At 35.3% G+C, this 21,217-nt stretch overlaps 2 protein-coding genes across 4 annotated transcripts; one reads left to right on the forward strand and one right to left on the reverse strand.

Moving 5' to 3' along the window:
- The first annotated feature begins 3,926 nt into the window (after nucleotides 1–3,926).
- On the forward strand, nucleotides 3,927–5,080 carry LOC113048358 (von Hippel-Lindau disease tumor suppressor-like). Its single transcript, XM_026210146.1, has 4 exons — nucleotides 3,927–4,041; nucleotides 4,302–4,486; nucleotides 4,561–4,695; nucleotides 4,795–5,080. The coding sequence occupies exons 1-4, from the start codon at nucleotides 3,968–3,970 to the stop codon at nucleotides 4,965–4,967; spliced, it is 567 nt and encodes a 188-aa protein (XP_026065931.1). The 5' UTR covers nucleotides 3,927–3,967; the 3' UTR covers nucleotides 4,968–5,080.
- Nucleotides 5,081–5,516: 436 nt separating this feature from the next.
- Nucleotides 5,517–17,817, reverse strand: LOC113048357 (protein lifeguard 4-like). 3 transcript variants are annotated; one of them, XM_026210144.1, is made up of 8 exons: nucleotides 15,426–15,619; nucleotides 14,544–14,652; nucleotides 14,323–14,428; nucleotides 14,204–14,237; nucleotides 14,003–14,120; nucleotides 13,542–13,587; nucleotides 13,008–13,244; nucleotides 5,517–5,831 (listed from the first exon to the last, which is right to left on the reverse strand). In XM_026210144.1, the coding sequence occupies exons 1-7, from the start codon at nucleotides 15,514–15,516 to the stop codon at nucleotides 13,038–13,040; spliced, it is 711 nt and encodes a 236-aa protein (XP_026065929.1). In that variant the 5' UTR covers nucleotides 15,517–15,619; the 3' UTR covers nucleotides 5,517–5,831; nucleotides 13,008–13,037. The 3 variants fall into 3 exon arrangements, with proteins under 3 accessions (XP_026065929.1, XP_026065930.1, XP_026065927.1); XM_026210145.1 differs by lacking the exons at nucleotides 5,517–5,831; nucleotides 15,426–15,619 and adding an exon at nucleotides 17,424–17,817 and having other exon boundaries at nucleotides 12,844–13,244; XM_026210142.1 differs by lacking the exon at nucleotides 5,517–5,831 and having other exon boundaries at nucleotides 12,844–13,244.
- Between the last annotated feature and the right edge of the window lie 3,400 nt (nucleotides 17,818–21,217).

Consider the following 21,217-nt stretch of genomic DNA (forward strand, 5'->3'; position numbering starts at 1 on the left):
TGAATTGGTTCTTTTTGTTGGAGAATCTAGTTTTTCAAAACGGAGATGTTGGCAAACTGGATGGATTTGGTTCTTCTGTTGAACTCACTGTTGAGATTTTACTAAAGGTGGTTATCAGTGCATAACATCTTAAATTTTGGCCTTTTCCTCACCAAAACCATCTAATAGCTGTAGTAGAGTTTAAATATTGCACACGTCGTATTATTATGATACCTTGATGCTTTGGATTTGTTTTTGAAGCTTGGAAGCAGACAAAGACTATTAAATGGAAAGTACTAAAGCTCATAGAGGAAATACTACTGTTCAAATGTTTGAGTTTGGTAAAAAAAAAAAAAAAAAAAAAAAGGTTTTCTCTTATGCTCACCAATGTTGCATTTAATTGATCAATCAGGAATACTGAGAAATCATATTATAGTTTAAAATAAATTTCCTATTTCAATATATATTTTAAAAATAACTTCTTCATGTGATGCCAAAGCTGATTTTGCAGTAGCGATTACTTCAGTCTTCACTGTCACATGATCTTTCAGAAATCCTTCTAATATGTTGATTTGGTGCTCAAGATACGTTTCATATTGTTATCAATGTTGAAAACAGATGTGCTGCTTATTATATTTTATGCAATCTGTGATGAAAACATAGTTCAAAAGGACAGCATTTATTTGAAATAGAAAGATTTCAAATTCCTTTACTGTCACCTTTGATCAATTGAATGAATCCTTGCTGATTAAGTGTTAATTTCTTAAAAAACAAAACAAAAAAAGTTACAGATCTCAGTTTTTGAACAGTAGTGCTTATATGCATATATATATATATATATATGCATATATATATATATATATATATATATATATATATATATATATATATATATATATATATATATATATATATATATATATATATATATACTTTCTTTACATTAGTTAAAAGTTATTGCATAATTTGTTCCACAGGTTTTCTAAGCCTAAAAGTTTGTAAAAAAAAAAAAAAAAAAAGGAAAAGTGCTTGTACTGGGAAACTAAACATTCCAAGCAGTCACATATTTGAGTTGATTGAATAGGTGCAGATGTTTACCATCTCCACCATCATGAGACGAATTGTCAGATGTTGGTTTGGCAAAAGTCACGTCATGCAACTGGAATGTTGATGTTTACTTACCAAATACATAAAGCCTTGTGCAACAGCCACCTGGAAGCGCACTCATCCTTTGAAAAAGCAATCTTTGGTTTTCACGGTTGAAAAGCTTTAGAGAATTGCAGGATTCTGAGGCTTGTCTGTAAATTCTGTCTTGGTAAAGAAGAATGATGGCAATGTGCATGCAATCATACACACATATGCAGGCTAGGAGGATCATTTACAATGTATGCCAATTAACCTCTACAGGGGGCCGATCAATCAGCCATGCGTCCAGAGGAAGCTGGTATGGTGACCAAAGAGGATAAGTGAAAATAAACTAGTTGTTGCATGATTATTTGCACTGTTCCACATCACATAGCAGCTCGGCCCACCATGATTGCCCTCTGGTGCCCATGGGAGCTACGTGAATTTGCCCTGTGTCAGGTCACCCTTCATGGAGGATATACAACAATAACAAAAACACTATGTGGAATGCAAATTGTGTAGCAGGCAAATGAAATGGCAGTAACCACGGAAACGGAAGTCATTTCGTGCCAGTGAATTTTCCAGACATCTGGTAACTTGTGTTAAGCAGGTGCAGTCTGGTTACAAACAGGTATGTTCCATTTATATCTGCCTTTGGGCGATGGAGCAGGTACATCAGAAAGATTTAGTCTGTTGAGAATCAACCGAAATGCTCTCTCCATTACAGCTCAAATAATGCCTCTTCTGGGAATCATAATATGAGCCAAAAATATGATAGACATACTTATATGAATAATCCAAAATCAACATTTACTGTAAGCTCAATTAACAGGCATTATGTTGGTTGCCACAAAAAATAATTTTGACTTAAAAAAAAAAGCTTATGAATGATGAAAACTTTGTCAGCCAATCAGAATCCACCATAGACTATAATGCATTTAAAGTGGCAAATGACATCAAAAGCAGCATGTCCTTATAATAAAAAGAAAGGTAACATCGCGCTGAAAAAGTTATCGTTCTTTGTGTGAACGGGTCTTAACTATATACAGTATAAACTAATAATTAATTCTAATTATATGAGAATATGGAAGTCCATATCACTATATATACATACACGTAGATCTACATTCATCTTCTCCAGACACATCAGTGCTTCTATGTGTTGTCACTCACAGCAAAAATAAACTATGGTAAGATGGTAGTATTCACGGACCAGCTTTAATAGATCCAGTATGGGGGATGGGTCTTTGGGAATATATCTATGGTCACACACAGAAAAAAAATCCATGCGTTTCCTAAGATGCAACACCACTGCACAGCCTCTGGTTGTAAAAAACGCTGAGATTTACATACCTGAAGAAACAGACATGTGTATAACTATGCTTGCAGAAGCACAGTCAACTTGCTCTCAAGTGTTCACAGGCCATTTCAGTAAGGCAGACGGCTTACATATAGCGGCCCATAGAAACGGCTGTTCAAATAAATATACATAATTAAAGGGATTTGAACAAACCTGAAACAAGTCCCTGGAATTTACACCACAGAGCGAAACGACAGCACATCATCTGTTATCAACGCAAGAAGGAGAGGCAGAAGTCATCAGTATGGTGGGGTAGTATGAGTGTTTGTGCCAGTCAGGAAAATTCCTCTGTGATGTGGAAGAGATAGACAGAACCAACAAAAACAACAAGCACATTATGCCCACTGTGGCGAAAAGTTCTCGCCATTGTCCCGGCAAAAGAGAAGCAATGAAAGCAGGACATCAAAGGGTGAGCGGGAGAATGGGCTGTCTGAGCCAAGAGCTTTAGATCTGCTCTGCACCCCATCCATAATCACCCTGCCGGAAAATACAGTAGGCCTACAGGTAGCGGTCAGGAAAGTAGGAAAGTATTAAAATGCATTAACAAGCATCTTCTAGACATGTGCCATAAGGAGACTAAATAAATCACTTCACCAAGACTTTGAAAAGAGATCAAATTTACACCGCTGTGTGCTTTAAAACTCCCAGCCTATATGATTGTGTGTATTGTCTGAGCTGTAAAGTGAATCAGTGTCTCTAGAGAATAGGATCTTCCCCTCTTGTCTAAAGACAGCCCTGCCCTGCTTCTCCAGAGACAAAAACACAGACTTCAAAGCCTCGCTGTCATCAAGAATTTCTGTGAGACCCTATCCTTCAAGAAACAGCCACTCTGGAATTTTAAATGGACTTCTTTATCCCGTCTCTCCCTGGGTCTTTCTGGAACAGAACGGGTGTTGGGGATCTAGTAGTGTGGATGGCAAATCATGTGACTTCTAAAACTGAGATAAAATGGACCTCCTCTTGTGGATTTCGGTGAAAGTGAAAGTCGTGACATTTGCCAAGTCTGGTTACCCATACTCAGAATTGGTGCTCTGCATTTAACCCATCCAAGTGAACACACTGTGAACACACACCCGGAGAAGTAGGCAGCAATATATCCAGCGCCCAGGGAACAACTGGGGGTTCAGTGCCTTGCTCAAGGGTAGGGGTGCTCCGATCACGATCGGCCGATCGTTAATGCGCATCTCGTCAGTAAAGCCGGTTCTCTAATCAGCGGTTAATTCCATCAGGTGCATGATTTCACATAGAGCAGCTGTTACTACACAGAGCCGTTGTTAATAGAGAAGATGCGCAAATCCACTTCATTTTCAGCGTTTTTTTGTGCATCCTCTCAGTTAACAAAGGCTCTTGTGTAGTAACAGCTGCTCTATGTGAAATCACGCACCTGATGGAATTAACGGCTGATTAGAGAACCGGATTTACTGATGAGATGCGCATTAATCGGCCGATAGTGATCGGAGCACCCCTACTCAAGGGTATTTCAGTCATGGGTATTGAGGGTGGATGAGAGCGCTGTTCATTCTCTCCTCCCCACCTACAACGGTGCCAGCACTGAGACTCAAACCGGCTACCTTCAGGTAACTAGTCCAAGTCTCTAACCATCAGGCCACAGCTGCCCCCAGTCTCCAGTAACCAGTTAGACATATATATGATACAGAAATTAAATCCACTTATGTTCTGCAACAGAGGAGATTAGTATGTTTAATTGCAGGGGAAGAAGACTATTTTCAAAAATAGTGGCCTGTTCCTTTAAAAATCACTTCCAGTCAGTCAGAGTGTGTGATGCTGCCACCTATCCGTGATACAGCGACACTGCATGTGTGTTTTGTCACTCCAGCGCTATGGCTGAACAGGAAGCGCCTGCACCTTTGAAGTCTCTCAACTCGTACGATCCAACGTATATCTCTTTTAATAATAAATCCAACGCGAATGCCGAAGCCTGGTGGCTAAACTTCTCGGGGCAGCCGGTGTCTTACGGCGACATACAACCGAGGAAATCGCTTCAGATGAACACTTTTCTGAGTAAGTTACCGCAGAACTAGCAAACTTAGCCCGTTTCCCTAGCCAGGATGTACTAAAGCAGTTTTTTTCCCCAGCTCATCCGTGGATCTTCAGAGCGTCAGACGGAGCTAAACTGCTGGCCAACCTCAAAGAAGTTTACTTTCCCACTCCAGCACAGTTTGAGGAGTACGGATGCCAACGGTACCAGCCCGTGGATATCACTGCACCAGGTGCGAGCCCATTCTTCACCCTAAGATGCTCCATATGCCTTTGATATACACAAACAACAGTTTCATTTAACATTGATATTTATGCTTTGTTTTTGTCAGTGTACTCATTACAAGAAAACTGTACACGTTTGATCAGGAGTATGGTGAGAAAAGAAGATATCTGCAAGCTGGAAATCCCCGAGGGTTTGAGAAAGGACCTCAGCCGTGAACCCGATCTACTGAGAGACATTCAGATTTTATCTGCCAAGAGATCAATAAAGGATTCAAACTGAATGAATTTCACTCATTTATGATATCATGTTCAAAGTAGGCAGAAGCTTTCACTTTGAATGTGTGGAAAAAAAAAAAAAAGTATTACAACACTTTGTTATCTTTCCTCGACCAATCAGATTCAAGGATAGCAACTAGCTGTTGTACATGAAAGCAACAAATATGGGTTAAAATAAGTTTCTTTTTTTACACCAAAGAACTTTAAATTGACATCAGTTTTTATATGTGACCATTTTGAAAAATCAATGACAGAAATATATTATATTTTTGTTTTATTATGATGAATATTGCACTTTGGACACAGGCATATAGAGGTCCCTGAATATTATGTTCTGTGTTATTTTTTAGTTTATTAAAATGATCAGACTGACATATTGTAAAATATTTTGAATACTTTTGAAACCGATTGCATGCTACTTTAAACTGATGTGAATGTAATGTTGTGACATGTTAAACTGCTGCAAATAAAATGGTTTAGCCGCAATTTAAAAAAATGTTTGCATTGTGGTTTTCCATATAATTCAGGCCTTTTAGTAAGATTTAAATTAATCATAAACAAACCCAAATTTAACTAAATGTCTCTGGCTACATGTTCAGTTTGTTCCCAAACCATAAACACTGATTCACGACAACATCTAAATAAATATGAAAAATCACCATGGATTACACACAACAGTCAGCTAAAAACAGGAATCTTAATTAGCAACACAGTTAGCAGATCAAGTTAAGTTGTACAATCATGTTTGTAACATTCACATTTAGCCTTTAAATTACAAATACTGCTTGCAAGTTGGAAGTATGCAGCTGGTTTGAAAACAAGGGAAAACTACAGTAAAATAAGAGTGTCTTGAGGAGCTTCATCTCAACTAAAGGAAGAAATTAAACAAAGGAGTTTGATGTTAATGCCCATCCAGATAGAAGAATAGCACACACACTCCATTAATTCTGAACAGTGTTAATTTTGACACGAAATTTTAATTTAGTTTTAGTCTTAGTCTTTTGACTATAATTCTTTTTAGTTTTAGTCAAGTTTTAGTCATCTGATTTGTTTTAATTTTAGTCTTATTTTAGTCGACTAAAATTGCTTGGTATTTTAGTCGACTAAAATTGCTTGGTATTTTAGTCGACTAAAATAAGACTAAAATCAATAACAGATTTACTAGACATTTTTTTACAGCTGGTATAGGAAACAAACTTAACCAAAATATATAAAACACAAATTCAACTTTATTTCAACACAACTGTGTCTTTATTTCGATTCAAAAGCTTTTATGCAGCAACAAACACTGTCATGATAATGTAAACAATAACTAGCTGCCAATTGACCATCAATAAAAGAAAAATAACGTTAGGTCCAGGACCTTAAAGCTTACAGCTGAGCTGAACAAGGAGTGCATACATTTAAAGTAAATATTTAATAAGTTGGCAGCTAGGTGGATAAAAAAGTAACAAGATTTTATAAGGTATTCATTTGTCTAGCAATATTGTATGTTTTAAATACTACAATATTGCTAGATTTGTATGTATAATGATAGGATGTGAACATTCATGTTTCACATGACTAATATAGAAATATTTGTGATATTGTCAACAAGTAGAACATTATAAAATATACTAAACATAGTATTAATCAAATGTATTTATCATGATATTACGTATTAGTATTGTGCTCGCATCTAATTTGAAGAAGGGGCTATTTTACAGTACTTTTCAGTTCGTAATATTTAATGCTACAACATCTACGCACTGCACTATTCCAATTTTGCTTAGCTCAATAAACAAAAGAACATCGTTGTAAAATTACATTTGAGAAAATGTCCGGGTGGCTCGTCGGTCCGTGTATCATCCGATCATTCAATTATTCCATTAAATCTGGCAAACCAAAAAACGAAATAACGAATCAATATTTAGTTTTTCTGTTTTTTTGCATGAACCAAATATGAAAAACTGACGTTTGTTTCATTGCTTTCAGCTCCGAACGGGAAATATAATAAACAAGGAAACCAAAACGAAATAAAGGATCAAATTTAGGTTTTCTCAAATTTTCTTTATTTGTTGTAGTAGCTATTTCCCACGGTGGCGTCCTGCTTGCTTTGCGCATGCGCAGTGGATAGTTTCAAAGGAATATGCGCTCACTTCCGCATATTCCTCGCGGGGATAAAGAACACGTTTTTTTTACGATCAGAGGCATAGTTACAGTATGTCCAATAACAATACAACACGCTATAATAAAAATCAGAGATGGTTTAAATGTCCTTTGAAATCACGCTAACCACTTGTTTTGGAATGAAAAGTGTGACGTGACATTCAGCCAAGTATGGTGACCCATACTCAGAATTTGTGCTTTGCATTTAACCCATCCGAAGTGGACACACACAGAGCAGTGAACACACACACACACACACACACACACACACTGTGAACACACACCAGGAGCAGTTGGGCATCTTAAGTGATCATTAATTAAAACATTTATATTAGCAGATTATTTTATTACTAATGAGATCAATAAAAGGAATCAAAACGATATATATATATATATATATATATATATATATATATATATATATATATATATATATATATATATATATAATATCGTATTTCGGATTTGGTTTTAGGACAGCTTTGATTAAAGGATTTGATCCACTTCAAACGTTGACTACTTTATACACACACACACACACACACACACACACAGAAAACAAGTAGTTAGAATATAAATATTTAGAATATATAAAGAGAGTGTTTTTTTTTAATCTTAAGTAGGCTAGATAGAAAACGATCAGAGATCAGGTAGATGGTCAATAGTTCTCTTTATTTAAATGCAAACATGTAAACAAATATGTACAGAATTATGTGAAGTTACATATTTACATTATTTTTACAGTTACACTGTGTGACATAGGTAAGTAGTACTTTTCAGATGTGAATGGGTGGGGGGTATTTTCTTGACATCATAAAACCAAAGTCACAGTAAGCGTATAGACTATAGAGTGATGTACCATTCCTGAATCCTGATATGAATCAGTCTTTGAAAGACCCATTATTATAGACAATTCAGTGACAAATTATTAAACACAGACACTTGAATTTATTCCTGAAAGAATCTGAATCTTGGATGAATAGATTGAATAAAAGGCTTCTCTATTAACACAGTGACTTACCGACACCTAGTGGCGATATTACTTTCATAAGTATCATAAAGTAGGCCTATCATTTCATTTTGTCATTACATATTTCTGTGTTAAAAATGTTGTATTAAACATTAATCTCATTTCATTATACAGTTGTAATTACTATGTAAAGGCATGTACAGACTTCTGATCAGCATTAAACTGTAAACATGCCTAATACATCTAAAATCAACTTCAGACGCAGCTATCTCTGAAGGCTTGATTAATACTGAATTAATTATTACATGTATTCCAATATAACATTATCATTTAAGAATTTAACATTAAGGATGGCATAAATACAAACCCGATTCTCAAAAAGTTGGGACGCTGTACAAATTGTGAGTAAAAAAGGAATGGAATAATTTACAAATCTGATAAACTTATATTTTATTCACAGTAGAATATAGATAATGTATGTTTCAAATGTCATGCCAAATATTGGCTCATTTTGGTTTCATGAGAGCTACACATTCCAAAAAGGTTGGGACAGGTAGCAATAAGAGGCCGGAAAAGTTAAATGGACTAATTTGTAACTTATTAGGTCAATTGGCAACATGATTGGGTATAAAAAGAGCCTCTCGGTGTCTCTCAGAAGTCCAGATGGGCAGAGGATCACCAATTCCCCCAATGCTGCGGCAAAAAATAGTGGAGAAAAATTGCAAAGAGTTTGAAGTTATCATTATCTACAGTGCATAATATCATCCAAAGATTCAGAGAATCTGGAATCATTTCTGTGTAAGGGTCAAGGCCAGAGAACCATACTGGATTCCCGTGAATTTCGGGCCAGTAGACAGCACTGAATCACATACAGGAATGCTACTGTAATGGAAATCACAACATGGGCTCAGGAATACTTCCAGAACACATTGTCGGTGAACACAATACACCGTGCCATTCACCGCTGCCGACTTAAACTATATAGGTCAAGAAAGAAGCCATATCTAAACATGATCCAGAAGCGCAGGTGTTTTCTCTGGGCCAAGGCTCATTTAAAATGGACTGTGGCAAAGTGGAAAACTGGTCTGTGGTCAGATGAATCAAGATTTGAAGTTCTTTTTGGAAAACTGGGACGCCGTGTCATCAGTACTAAAGAGGACAAGGACAACTCAAGTTGTTCTCAGCGCTCAGTTCAGAAGCTGTATCTCTGATGGTATGGGGTTACATGAGTGTGTGTGGCATGGGGAGTTACACATCTGGAACGATGAGCACCATCAATGCTGAAAGATATATCCAAGTTCTAGAACAACATATTCTCCCATCCAGACGTCGTCTCTTTCAGGGAAGACCTTGCATTTTACAACATGACTGTAGTCTGTAGTCCAGATCTTTTTTGTCACATCATAAAGAGGAAGAATTGAGCAACTAAAAGCCTGTATTAGACAATGGGACAACATTCCTATTCCTAAACTTGAGCAGCTTGTCTCCTCAGTCCCCAGATGTTTGCAGACTGCTATAAAAAGAAGAGGGGATAACACACAGTGGTAAACATGGGCTTTGTCCCAACCTTTTTGAGATGTGTTGATGCCATGAAATTTAAAATCAACTTATTTTTTCTCTTAAATTGGTACCTTTTCTCAGTTTAAACATTTGATATGTCATCTATGTTGTATTCTGATTTTTTTTTTTTTTTTTGAAATTTTAAACTTCCACATCACTGCATTCTGTTTTTATTCACAATGTCACATTTTTTTTTTGGAATCGGGTTTTATATTTAGGCCTAATACGACATTCTGTTTAAATGGTTAATAAAAATGATTTGTGATAGAAAATGACACTGATAGAATAATTTCTGGTGAGTGCAGGTGAAGTAAATTAATTTCATTTTTCAGATTTCAAAATTAAAAAAAAAAAGATGGGGATTTTAAAACCTGATTTTATGCTGATTCTTCACAAAAAACGACAGTCTTCTTTAGGCTATTCATTTATTTTATGTGAGAATTAAGAATAAAAAAATTCTGCTGGCAGAATTTGGAAGAATACAAATCATTAAAGCACAAAGACCTGCATTTATCTTAAAGTAATTAGTTATCTTCCTACATAGTTGCTAAATATAATTTTTCACTTGCTGCCTTTCCAACCTAAGGAAATAGGCAGCAGAATTCTGCTCACTTGTTGCCAATTCAGACGAGATCTGATAAAGCCATGGATTTACAGTAGGCCTACTAAGTGTATAGTTACTTCAACCCTGATACTACATCAATAATTTGATAACTGAAGAACGGCACACAGCAGTAGATAAGCTGATGCTAGGTTTAGACATAACACAAGGAAAAAATTAATTTGTTTTATTTGTACAGATTGCAATGCAACTGTAAAATAATGTAAATATTTAACTTCGTATTTCTGTGCATACAGTATTTTTTTACATGTGCACTAGAACTGTTTGTAAGTGTGTATTGCTACTAGAACTTACATTTCAAAGTACATCTGTGCAATAAAGGTGCTCTATTCTATAAATTCAATATAATGGGTGTAATATATTTAACTGATACAGTAATTGTCAGGTAGAATACTATTACAAACATTATTACAGTATGTCAACCATTGCCTTTTGAATTACATTGTTACCTTTAAAATTGTTATATTGCAAAGCTAAATATATATATTACATGCAGTACATGCATCTCCAAGAAACATCTAAAAACACATCTTTTTCATCTTTGACCCTCGAACTCTAGCACTATCTATTCTAATTATATTTTATCTAATTTTTATTCATTTACTCTAACTGCTAGTTTTTCATCCAACACTGGCTTTCTGTATTCTTTTTCAATTCTTTCTATTTGATTTTTTGTTATTTATTTGTATTGTATGTGTGTATGTATTTATGGATGTGTATTGTGTATATATATATGTGTTTATATATATATATATATATATATATATATATATATATATATATATATATATATATATATATATATATATATATATATAGATAGATAGATAGATAGATAGATAGATAGATAGATAGATAGTTTTTAAATAATTAATGATCACTTAAAATGCCCCACATACCAAAACAAGTGGTTAGCGTGATTTCAAAGGACATTTAAACCATCTCTGATTTTTATTATAGCGTGTTGTATTGTTATTGGACATACTGTAACTGCTTCTGATCGTTAAACAAAAACGTGTTCTTTATCCCCGCGATGAATACGCGTAAGTGAGCATATTGGTTAGTCTACAGTATATAATGTTCCAGATATAATTGTTTGCGCTCTGTTTTAACACTGGGTTTTGTTATATAGGCATAAAACATAAATATTTGACTGAAACTGGTCTTTTAAAATCTGTTTGCATGAAATTTAACTTTGAAATATTTTAAATGTTGCCCCGCCTTTTACTTCTCAAACCTCGTATTTTCTAAGATATAATGCTAAGAAAACACGGAGGAACTTTGTGCTTCGCGAGTTACCCATCGTGTGTTGGGCGCTCAGCGACATACTCCTTTGAAACTATCCACTGCGCATGCGCAAAGCAAGCAGGACGCTACCGTGGGAAATAGTCAGACCTGCTACACAGATAAAGAAAAATTGAGACAACGTAAATTTGATCCATTATTTAGTTTTGGTTTCCTTGTTTATTATATTTCCCGTTTCGAGCTGAAAGCTATGAAACAAACGTCAGTTTTCCATATTTGGTTCATACAGAAAAACAGGAAAACCAAATATTGATTCGTTATTTTGTTTTTGGTTTGCCAGATTTAATGGAATAATTGAATGATCGGATGATACACGGACCCTCGTCTGTAAATGTCTTTTCAAATTGGTTTTGTTCTTGCCACGAATGAGCGCTCTGCGTGCTTTACACTTTGTTTTGTTTTGTTCGTCGTCAAACGTGAAGTGAGCTGTGGATATTTTGTCGCTCTTTTAGACAGTAGGGACTTTAAGCAACAGCTGCGAATGGAACGGCTACAGCGACCGGAAGTTTGCCGTCACACCGCTGTAGCCAAGAACGTAAAAGTCACTAAGCAACGGTAAAACAGAACAGCGCAACGCAGCATTAATTCATTTATTGAGATCCAAAAAAATATATAATTTAAAAAAGCAAGAGAAGGATTGCTTTTGGCGTTAAATGACAATCTTTTGTCAGAAGAGGAGTTTTTAATATTGTATGATGTAAATAAGTCTAAAAACATAACATTTATTTACCTAACCTCTCACGTTGTAGCGACTCCGGCAAATCAGCTGTTCTCCCGTAGTAGACCGTTAAATTAGAACGTCACAAAGTAGCAGTTAAATTCGCGCAGGCGCAATACAACGCCAGAATGGCGTTGCCGTTCCACCAGAGGCTGTTGCTTAAAGTCCCTATCACCTCTTCGAATGCCGACTTCCCGGGAGCTCATAAAAACTGAAAACCTTCGCTTCACGTCTCAATAAGTCAGGCTCTGATTGGTTCTCTTCTCTCATGCAGTCTGTTCTGTTTTGCCGGTTCTTTTGCTCATTCCTCGCATCTCTCCCGTCTGCTGATTTGATTTTCGTCACAGTCTATTTTCGTCTCGTCCTTTATTCGTTGACGATAATGTCAATCAATTTAGTCATAGTTTTAGTCTCCATCAGTGCCTTCTATTTTAGTTTTCGTTTCGTTTTCGTCAGCAAAAATATATTCGTGACGAAAATAATGACGAAAATATTTAGTCAACGAAATTAACACTGATTCTGAACACTGCAAATAACTGCAATGCAAAGAAATAATGTCTTCTATTCAGTGCATTTATTTTATTCAAATAAATATTATATATTATGTGGTCCACAAAGTTTTTTTTTGCAGGCATCTACAATTCTTCATTTGGATATTAATTAACATTTTTATTAGATTATTGTACACGGAGTCTATTAAATTAAAGAATATTACTTTCACCTCTAAAAGTGAAGAAGAGCATCACAACATTCAGTGTTTCTTCATGGAGTCGAGGATGCGCAGGATGTAGATGAACAGGTTGACTATGTCCAGGTACAGGTTGATGGATGCCAGGACGTGCTCCTCCGGTGAAAGCTTATGCATCAGCAGGTGAGTATCGAAAATAATGAACCCGCAGAACAGCAGAGCTCCAGCCCCAGCGAAGACCAACTCCATCGTGTCATTGTAGAAGAAAAGCTGAAGGACACAGAGTTGCACAGTTGATGAAATGTGGCTTGAAATCAAAACGTAACTTGACTGCATGACTATTAAAGAATCTTATAGGTTCAAATTAAATTCAATCAATTTGACAAATACTGAATACTATCAAATTTTTTACAATATATATACACATACAAGAGAGAGAGAGAATAAAATGTATATTTATTAAATAATATAACAAACCACATTTTATATATATATATATATATATATATATATTGTTCTATACATTTTTCATTTACATTGTAACTAATAATTTAGCCTTAGACTCACCCTCATAAAGCTCGCAATGATCAAGATCCACAGGCCAGCAAACAGACTGAAGAAAAAGATAATAAATTAGGGTTTTTCTACACGCTCTACAGTCTACATATACATATAAACAACAGAGCAAGAACTGTTGCAGCAGGTTGTCTATTAAACAGACCAATAACATGAATGGAGAAATTTTCACAAAGATATGCATTTTTCCTCCCAGTGACTTCCTATGCCGACGGAGTGGACCATGCATCACATCATATAATAGAGTTATGACTCATGGAACCCCATTATTTTTGTTACATTTCATTTTAATGACTGGAAAGAAGAATGTTTCTCCAGCGACAATTTCTGCCATGATGACACAGGAACATCATTCCGCACGGATTCGGGAGTAAATGGATTAAAACAATAACTCCTGTTACTGTGATGAATGTGACGGATCTGGGCCTTGAGCGGATGAGAAAGAGAATTACCTGGCTCCGAGCTTGCTGAAGTCTCTTTTAGACTGAAAAGTGTAGGCAGTGAGACCCAGGAACACGGCAGAAGTGAGCACAAAGGCCTGGAGCACTATGGTGTACTCATAAAATGTCACTGAAAGCAGAAAAATATGGTATCAGATGAGCCATCAAGGATGCATCCATTAATATTATGGGGCTGGACTTCTATAAACTTACCCGCAGTGGCTACAGACAGAGACTCCAGCAAAGTCTGCATAAACATTTACAGTCATTATACCACAGTACTTAATAGTAATATTTAATAGTCTATTTAAAATAAAAAATGGTATACTCACAAACCCAAAGAGCAAATAAAGATTAATGGGGTGCTGGTGACGGTACACAGCCAAGGCAAGAAGCAGGATAAGGGACCCGATAGCAGATATCAACACCAGAGAGGGACTGAAAAATTAACGCCGTGCATGACATTAATATATTTACACAGATTAAAGTGCAGTTTGTTTTCATAGAACAGCCACGACGTGTGGTAAGCCTACAGGGGAAGATGTGCTCTTACCTCTCGTGCACAAAGTTTTTAACAGGGTTACAGAGCATGAAAAGGGCAGATACAGCAGTCGTGATGATAATCTGCAATGACAGGATTGTGTAGACCTTGCGGAGGAAATCTAGAGAGAAATAAAACTTTAAGCGTCAACACTTAAATCATGCTTATACACATACAAATTATATATATATATATATATATATATATATATATATATATATATATATATATATATATATATATATATATATATATATATATATACACACACACACACACACACACACAAATATGGATAAGCCTTGTAGAAAAAAAAACAATAGAGAAATAAGACTTGAGCATTTGAAAACTTTATATTTAGACATATATACACACACACTCACATTATACATAAAACTTAGTACATTACATATAAAATACACATAGTAAATAAATAATTACATTAAAAATAATAAATCATATATATATACACATATATATATAAATTATTTAAATATATTTCACAACTTGTCTCTTGACTTCAATGTTTATTGACGTTCGCAAATAGGATATCTACTTTTCACACTAAACGTCGACAAGAAGGTTTGACAACTACATAAGAAACCTGTAGCATTTCTAAGAAAACTAATAATCTCATTTGAAGAAGAAATCATCTAACGTTATAAGGGGCCTCGTGACAGAATACCCGAATTAACATTTGTGCCATATGTTTCCTTTACTAATGTTACCTGGACCTCACGATGAAACAATGTGAAATAAATAATTGAAATGAACTTAGGATCCTACTCCAGCTGTTTTACATGTTACTGATTTCCAGACAATGTTATTGTACGGACTGTATTACCGATTGCGTAGACGCCAATGCCTTTTAAATACATCCAAATCGTGACTTACCCATCCGGATGTGGACGCTCGCCGTCGCCACATTCGTGCCATAATTAAAATCATCCTCGATGGATGATCGTGGATATTTCTCCTGATTCATGTTTGATCGAATAAAGCGCGTATCGTTTACTTTATAAATATACAAGAGATAATACGACGCTCTCTTCCGTCTTTCTGTGGTTTGTTATTATTATCTCGTCCTTCAAAGGTGGGCTTACTGCCACCTAGCGGATCAGACCTCAAAAGTGATTGAAATCTACTATATGCTAGTGTGCTGTTCTCATTTAATGTGTTTGTGTTTAATGCTTTCTAGTGTGGATATTCAGTCAGAGATCTTCAAACAGACTCAGCAGTTTACAGTCTTACAGTAATATTATACTTGTCACTGCATTAACGTTACATGACTGCTAAATATAAAAATATATATAAAAACAAAACTTTTGACGTATATGTCTATATATGTCTCTGTGTGTATAAGGCAAATCAAAAACCTGTAGCTGAATAGTGGATTTTTGTAATGACAGATAAATTATTATTTTATCTTCCCTGAAGTACCTACTACAATTAGTGTGCACCAGCAAGGAAGTTGGCATAATGCATCGTTTGATGCTCATTTGAGTCGGTTCTTCAAATGAATCATTAGGTGGATAGTAAAACGATTCGCGATTTACTATGAATCTTTTAGAATAGATGGTTCATGGACGCGATTAATTACTTGAAGCGATACAACTATAACTCGATACGAAGTACAAAAAAACTAACGTTAGATAAAGTGGGAATATGTAAATATCCATTAAAAAAAGCCTGTGATGGATAAGATCATGATTAAGGCAACAACTGCAGCCTGTGAACGACTCAGGTAAAGGCATTTTACAAACAACATAAGTTAATCGAACACGAAAAAGTACTTGGTACCAAAACTTACCATAATGCCATATATATGAATACAATTAGGAGTAGTAGGTCTGTATCATCGTAATGTTTTATCAGTATGGTGTTTGTTTGTTTGTTTTACATGAGCCTATTCTTTGAACCACCATATACAAAGATAAACCAATTTCCTTATTGCCAATTTTGACAACTAAATAGCTCATTCTATAACTGGGGGTACATTTCTCATCACCAAAAAGTAAAAACAATTTGCTTTCTGAATAAAATTTCTTGGTTTCAGTTTATATAATGTTTTCATTGGTGTAACATACTAGTTGCCAGGCTTAATTATTAAACACTTTTGGTATTACAAGGGAAGGGATCATTTCCTTGGAAAAATTGTAAACAATGTTACAGACTTTTATTGTTTAAAAATAATTTAAAGACACATACAATAAGTTCAGAATGTACACAACAAGGAAATAACATCAAACTGAAACTATTTTTTTGTTTATTTATCTAAACTGTAGATTTTAGAAATCTATTTAATATAGATATTATTTACTGTATCATTCTTTGAACTCAAGATCCTCTCAAGTCAAAAACGGACAAAAAAACAGATTAAAAAACGACAATATTTTTGAAAACAACATTTTGAACACTAGGTTTGCATCAAATGCATTTTCTAAATATTGACCAGAATTGCACCCCTAAGTAGTGCACAGGCCATTCGAGAGAATAAGATTAGCATACAGCCAAATACAAGCGCAGTTCTTCTTTACAGAATTAATTCCAAACGCCTTACTTTAAATTTCCCAACAGGTACGTTGAAGAATCCACACAGTCGTCTGTCATCTCTCTTCCATTCTCAGAGGGGTTTCCTGCACCTGCTTTCTTCCTTTGTGGTGCTAATCAGCTAACCCAAGTAAGTAAAAGACCCCGTGGAGAGCTCCACCTCATATTTAAATAACACTGTTTTTAATACTCCACTTATTTTATAACCCCAGCAGTGGTCGCAAAGTAATTTCCTTCAGATTTAATTACAACCTCATCTCCAAAGAGAATACAGTTTTTTTATTTTTTATTTATTTACTGTGGGCTGGTTATACCTATCGGTTCAGCCATGTAATGACATACCTGTGGGATTCAGAGTGGCTGTATGAGTTGCTCATAGTCTCTCCTGGGCATGCTTAACAAAATGCACCACTGCCCGTTGCTTTCCCTCAGGAGCCTAATGTGGAAGCACAGCATTTCATTAAAGCCTATGTGGAGCCAGCCTCAGGGACATGGCTACATAATTCATTTGGAAGTACGCTGTCTCCTGCATCCCTTGTATCCATTCCCAGGAGTTTCTGAGTAACCTTATGGCTTCTCGCATTCAGGGGATTTCTTTCATGAGGCACATAGTGGTGCCTCATTTTCTATTTCCAATCCTTGTGTTTCCTTTTACGCCGTATCAGCTATTACAGGCTAACGGAAAAATGTTACATGAAAAATTAAAATGTAAAATAAAATTTTTCTGAAATTGTATTCCCCCTCAGGCCATCCAAGATGTAGTTGAGTTTGTTTCTTTATCAAAACAGATTTGAAGAAATGTTACGTTACATTATATGTTTACTAGTGGATCCTGTGTAGATAATGGGTGCCGTCATAATGAGAGTCTACATAGGATTCCACACGACTCTGGTCAATTGATTAACAAATTGTGAATTGAAAAGCTGCATGTTTGTGAGAAATCTACTGTAGAATACAGATTACTTCTGGCCAAAATACAACCTCGCAATCCTTAATAATGCTTCCTGTAGTGAAAAAAAAATCCATCCCCTATTGTCCTTTCGCATCAAAATCCACTGTCATGTTTGTTTCAAACTGTTTTTTGTTTGTAAATGGTGCTTGATTTGTGCATATTTCTCTCCTGATTCAAACAAGACAATTGTTTCACTTCGGAAAGCAATATTATGAATAGATGACTCATATTTGAAGCCACGGTTTTAATTAAAAGCATCTTGATGGATTTTATTATTACAAACATGCAGCTTTTTGCTTTACAAGACACTAAGTGTCGATTACTTCTGATGATTGATTTTTTTATTTTATTTTGTTTTATTAAGTTGGTGGCACCCATTCACTGCAGAAGGTCCATTGGTGAGCAAGTAATGTAATGCTTCTTTAAAATATGCAGATCATATCTAATGATCTCCAACTCTCTTCCAATGCAGAAACAAACTCTACATCTTGGATGGCCTAAGGTAGAGCACATTTTCAGGTTTACTATTCCTTTAAGGCCAAGAAAGTCTTAAAAATCATCATGTAGGCAGAAGAATACAGCTTATTTTTTTTATTTATTTTTTTTTGTTTCAGCTGGCGTGATTTAATTTCCAACATGCACCATTCATCTTCATTATAAAGATTAATTATTGTTACACAAAAACAGCCTCTCAGTAGATTTAAATTCCTAAACCAAAAAAGCTTTAGAAAAATAAACAACCTTGGTAATCATAATTGCCTGCGAGTCTGTATCCTGAGTGACCAGCAGATGGAGCTCTCCCTATTAACAGCAAACGTGAAACAATCAGAATAGTTTGAGGAAAGCTACTTTGAACTTGTGCTTGTTAAGCTGCTTATAATTTAAAGTGGTAGAAAAGGTTCAAACAAGTGAAAGCTTAATGATCATGTATCTGAGCTTCTAAGAGAAGAGATACTGCGATCAATATTCCACTCCATCAGCACTGCTCCTTGAGCATGACTCTTACCACTTGCTTACCTATTGAGGGAGATAAGAGCTGGAGATGCTCTTCTGAGCAGAAAGCATCTGGTAGTGAAATGGCAGTCAAGTAGCAAGTCTGAAGATTCTAAAACAGACATTAATAGTTATTGTAACGTAGTTCAAATTACATACTGTGATTTTGACATCATAAATGTAATCAGGTTCTTTGAGCCAGTGGGTTCATTTGGGGTCCTATGGAAGATGATTTTCTGACGACTTTTTGAAAAATATATTTAGCTTTAAAACCCCCTCCTTTCTTACTTTACTGCATGTTTGCATTCAGCTCTATCTCCATCCATTCAACGACCGATATGAACAAAATCACCGTTCTTCATGTTTTTTTTTTTTTTCTTTGTAGATAATCTGCTTCATTTGGTCACAATGTGGGAGAAAATATCTGTTGCTAGTTCGTTTACATCACAAAATTTAACATAAGAGAGCACACGGCTTCCAGCAGGAGCATCTCTAGACCCTTTTCATTGGGCCCCAGTGAAACACAGATGTGATCCAGTAAAATATTACTGATAATGATTATTATATACTGGCATGATAATAATTTTCCTGATAAGCTCAGCAATAATGCCATTTTTGTTTCTATCAGTCAGATTCATGAATCACTATTGTTTCAATGAATCTAATCAGTTAAACTGGTTTGCCTAAAGGTCTGAAAGTTCAGTTTAATTAATTCAGACAGTTCACTCATGCACTGAATCGTTTGCGTTTCTCACATAACATTATAGTAATAGTTAAATAGAATAGTTTCAAGTTTAAGGAGGCAATTCAAACTGATTCGCATCAAATAGTAGGCCTATACAGGCAAAAATTCACTTCGAAAATGAAATAAGTGGAGTTTAAATTTAGATTTAGTTAGAACTAAAACTGTGCAATGGAAAAATGGCAATAAATATTTCTATATTCCATCTGAAGCACAGACATTGTTCAAGCCAAAAAAAACAGACAAACTTATTACTGAAAAAAAAAATGCAATCTTGCAGAGAAGAGTGAAATCGGTATATTCAAATATTTATCCAAAATAATTGTAAATGCAATTAAATGGAAAATGGTATGAGTGGTTTGGCAAAAATTGACACTGAAGACAAATTTTCAAGTTGTGGTGCGTCTCGTCCAGTGTGTGAACTTTATGCTTTGTTTTGCTTATACTTTATGCTCTTGTTTGAAGGACGTATTTAATGAATCATTACCAGCCAAATTAGCTTGAGTGATAGAAATGAATATTATTCAGCATTTCATATTCAGTTATTTCAGTTTATTTATTTTTTAGGCTACTTCATGTTTCTAACCTGAATGCATGACTTGCCATAATAACAAATACCCAAATTAGAAATATGAGTATCCTATGTGCACTTAATGTGCATAGGTCATTTACTATCTGCTCATGTCCTTAAAGCTGATTTTTTTCATTGTTGTCAATGCGAGTGGCAGAGCAGATCAGTTTGTACAACATACCTCTGTCATAAGACGTCACATTAGATCAACAGAGCATTTCGGTGTCATCTCTTCACTCAGCATGTTGTTTTATTGTTTCTCTGTTCGTCGGCCATACAAAGGATTACAGCTGTAGGAATCCCCAAATTTATACATAGACGATAAACATCATGCTAACAAAGTATTAAATTTGTACAAAATACTTTACAGCTCATAATACCGGTCCATTACAAATAAAAATACAATATTTCAGGGATATAACTGCGACAGTGATTCATAAATTCAATCGTTACTGAAAATGGACACCCAATATTTTAACTGGCAGTGCTTGACTTCACTAAACGTTTCAACAAATGGAACATAAAAATGACTCGTTTCACTTGACCGGAGTGTATTCGCAGTAAACACAGTGAAATGTTGTAACGAACATAGACTGAGGTCAAGCCGAACGCAATGAAAGTGACGACTAACTTGAATCAGGGCTTGAAAACCTTAATTCAACATCTAGTGAATTGCGAAACATATCAAGTGCATGAGTTTAGGGAATGAACCCGTACGTGAAAGTTTATCTGAAACAAAACAACAACAAAAGAAACCTTTTCATCATCGTCAAACGTTCTCCATCAAGTGGGCTTGATGAGGTTTTTGTTCAGTAATTGGACCACAATGTGCCATTTGAATACAGTGAGTAAACAGGATCTTTGAGCACTGACAATGA

This window comes from Carassius auratus, chromosome 29 (genome assembly GCF_003368295.1).
Source record: "Carassius auratus strain Wakin chromosome 29, ASM336829v1, whole genome shotgun sequence".
Lineage (NCBI taxonomy): Eukaryota > Metazoa > Chordata > Actinopteri > Cypriniformes > Cyprinidae > Carassius > Carassius auratus.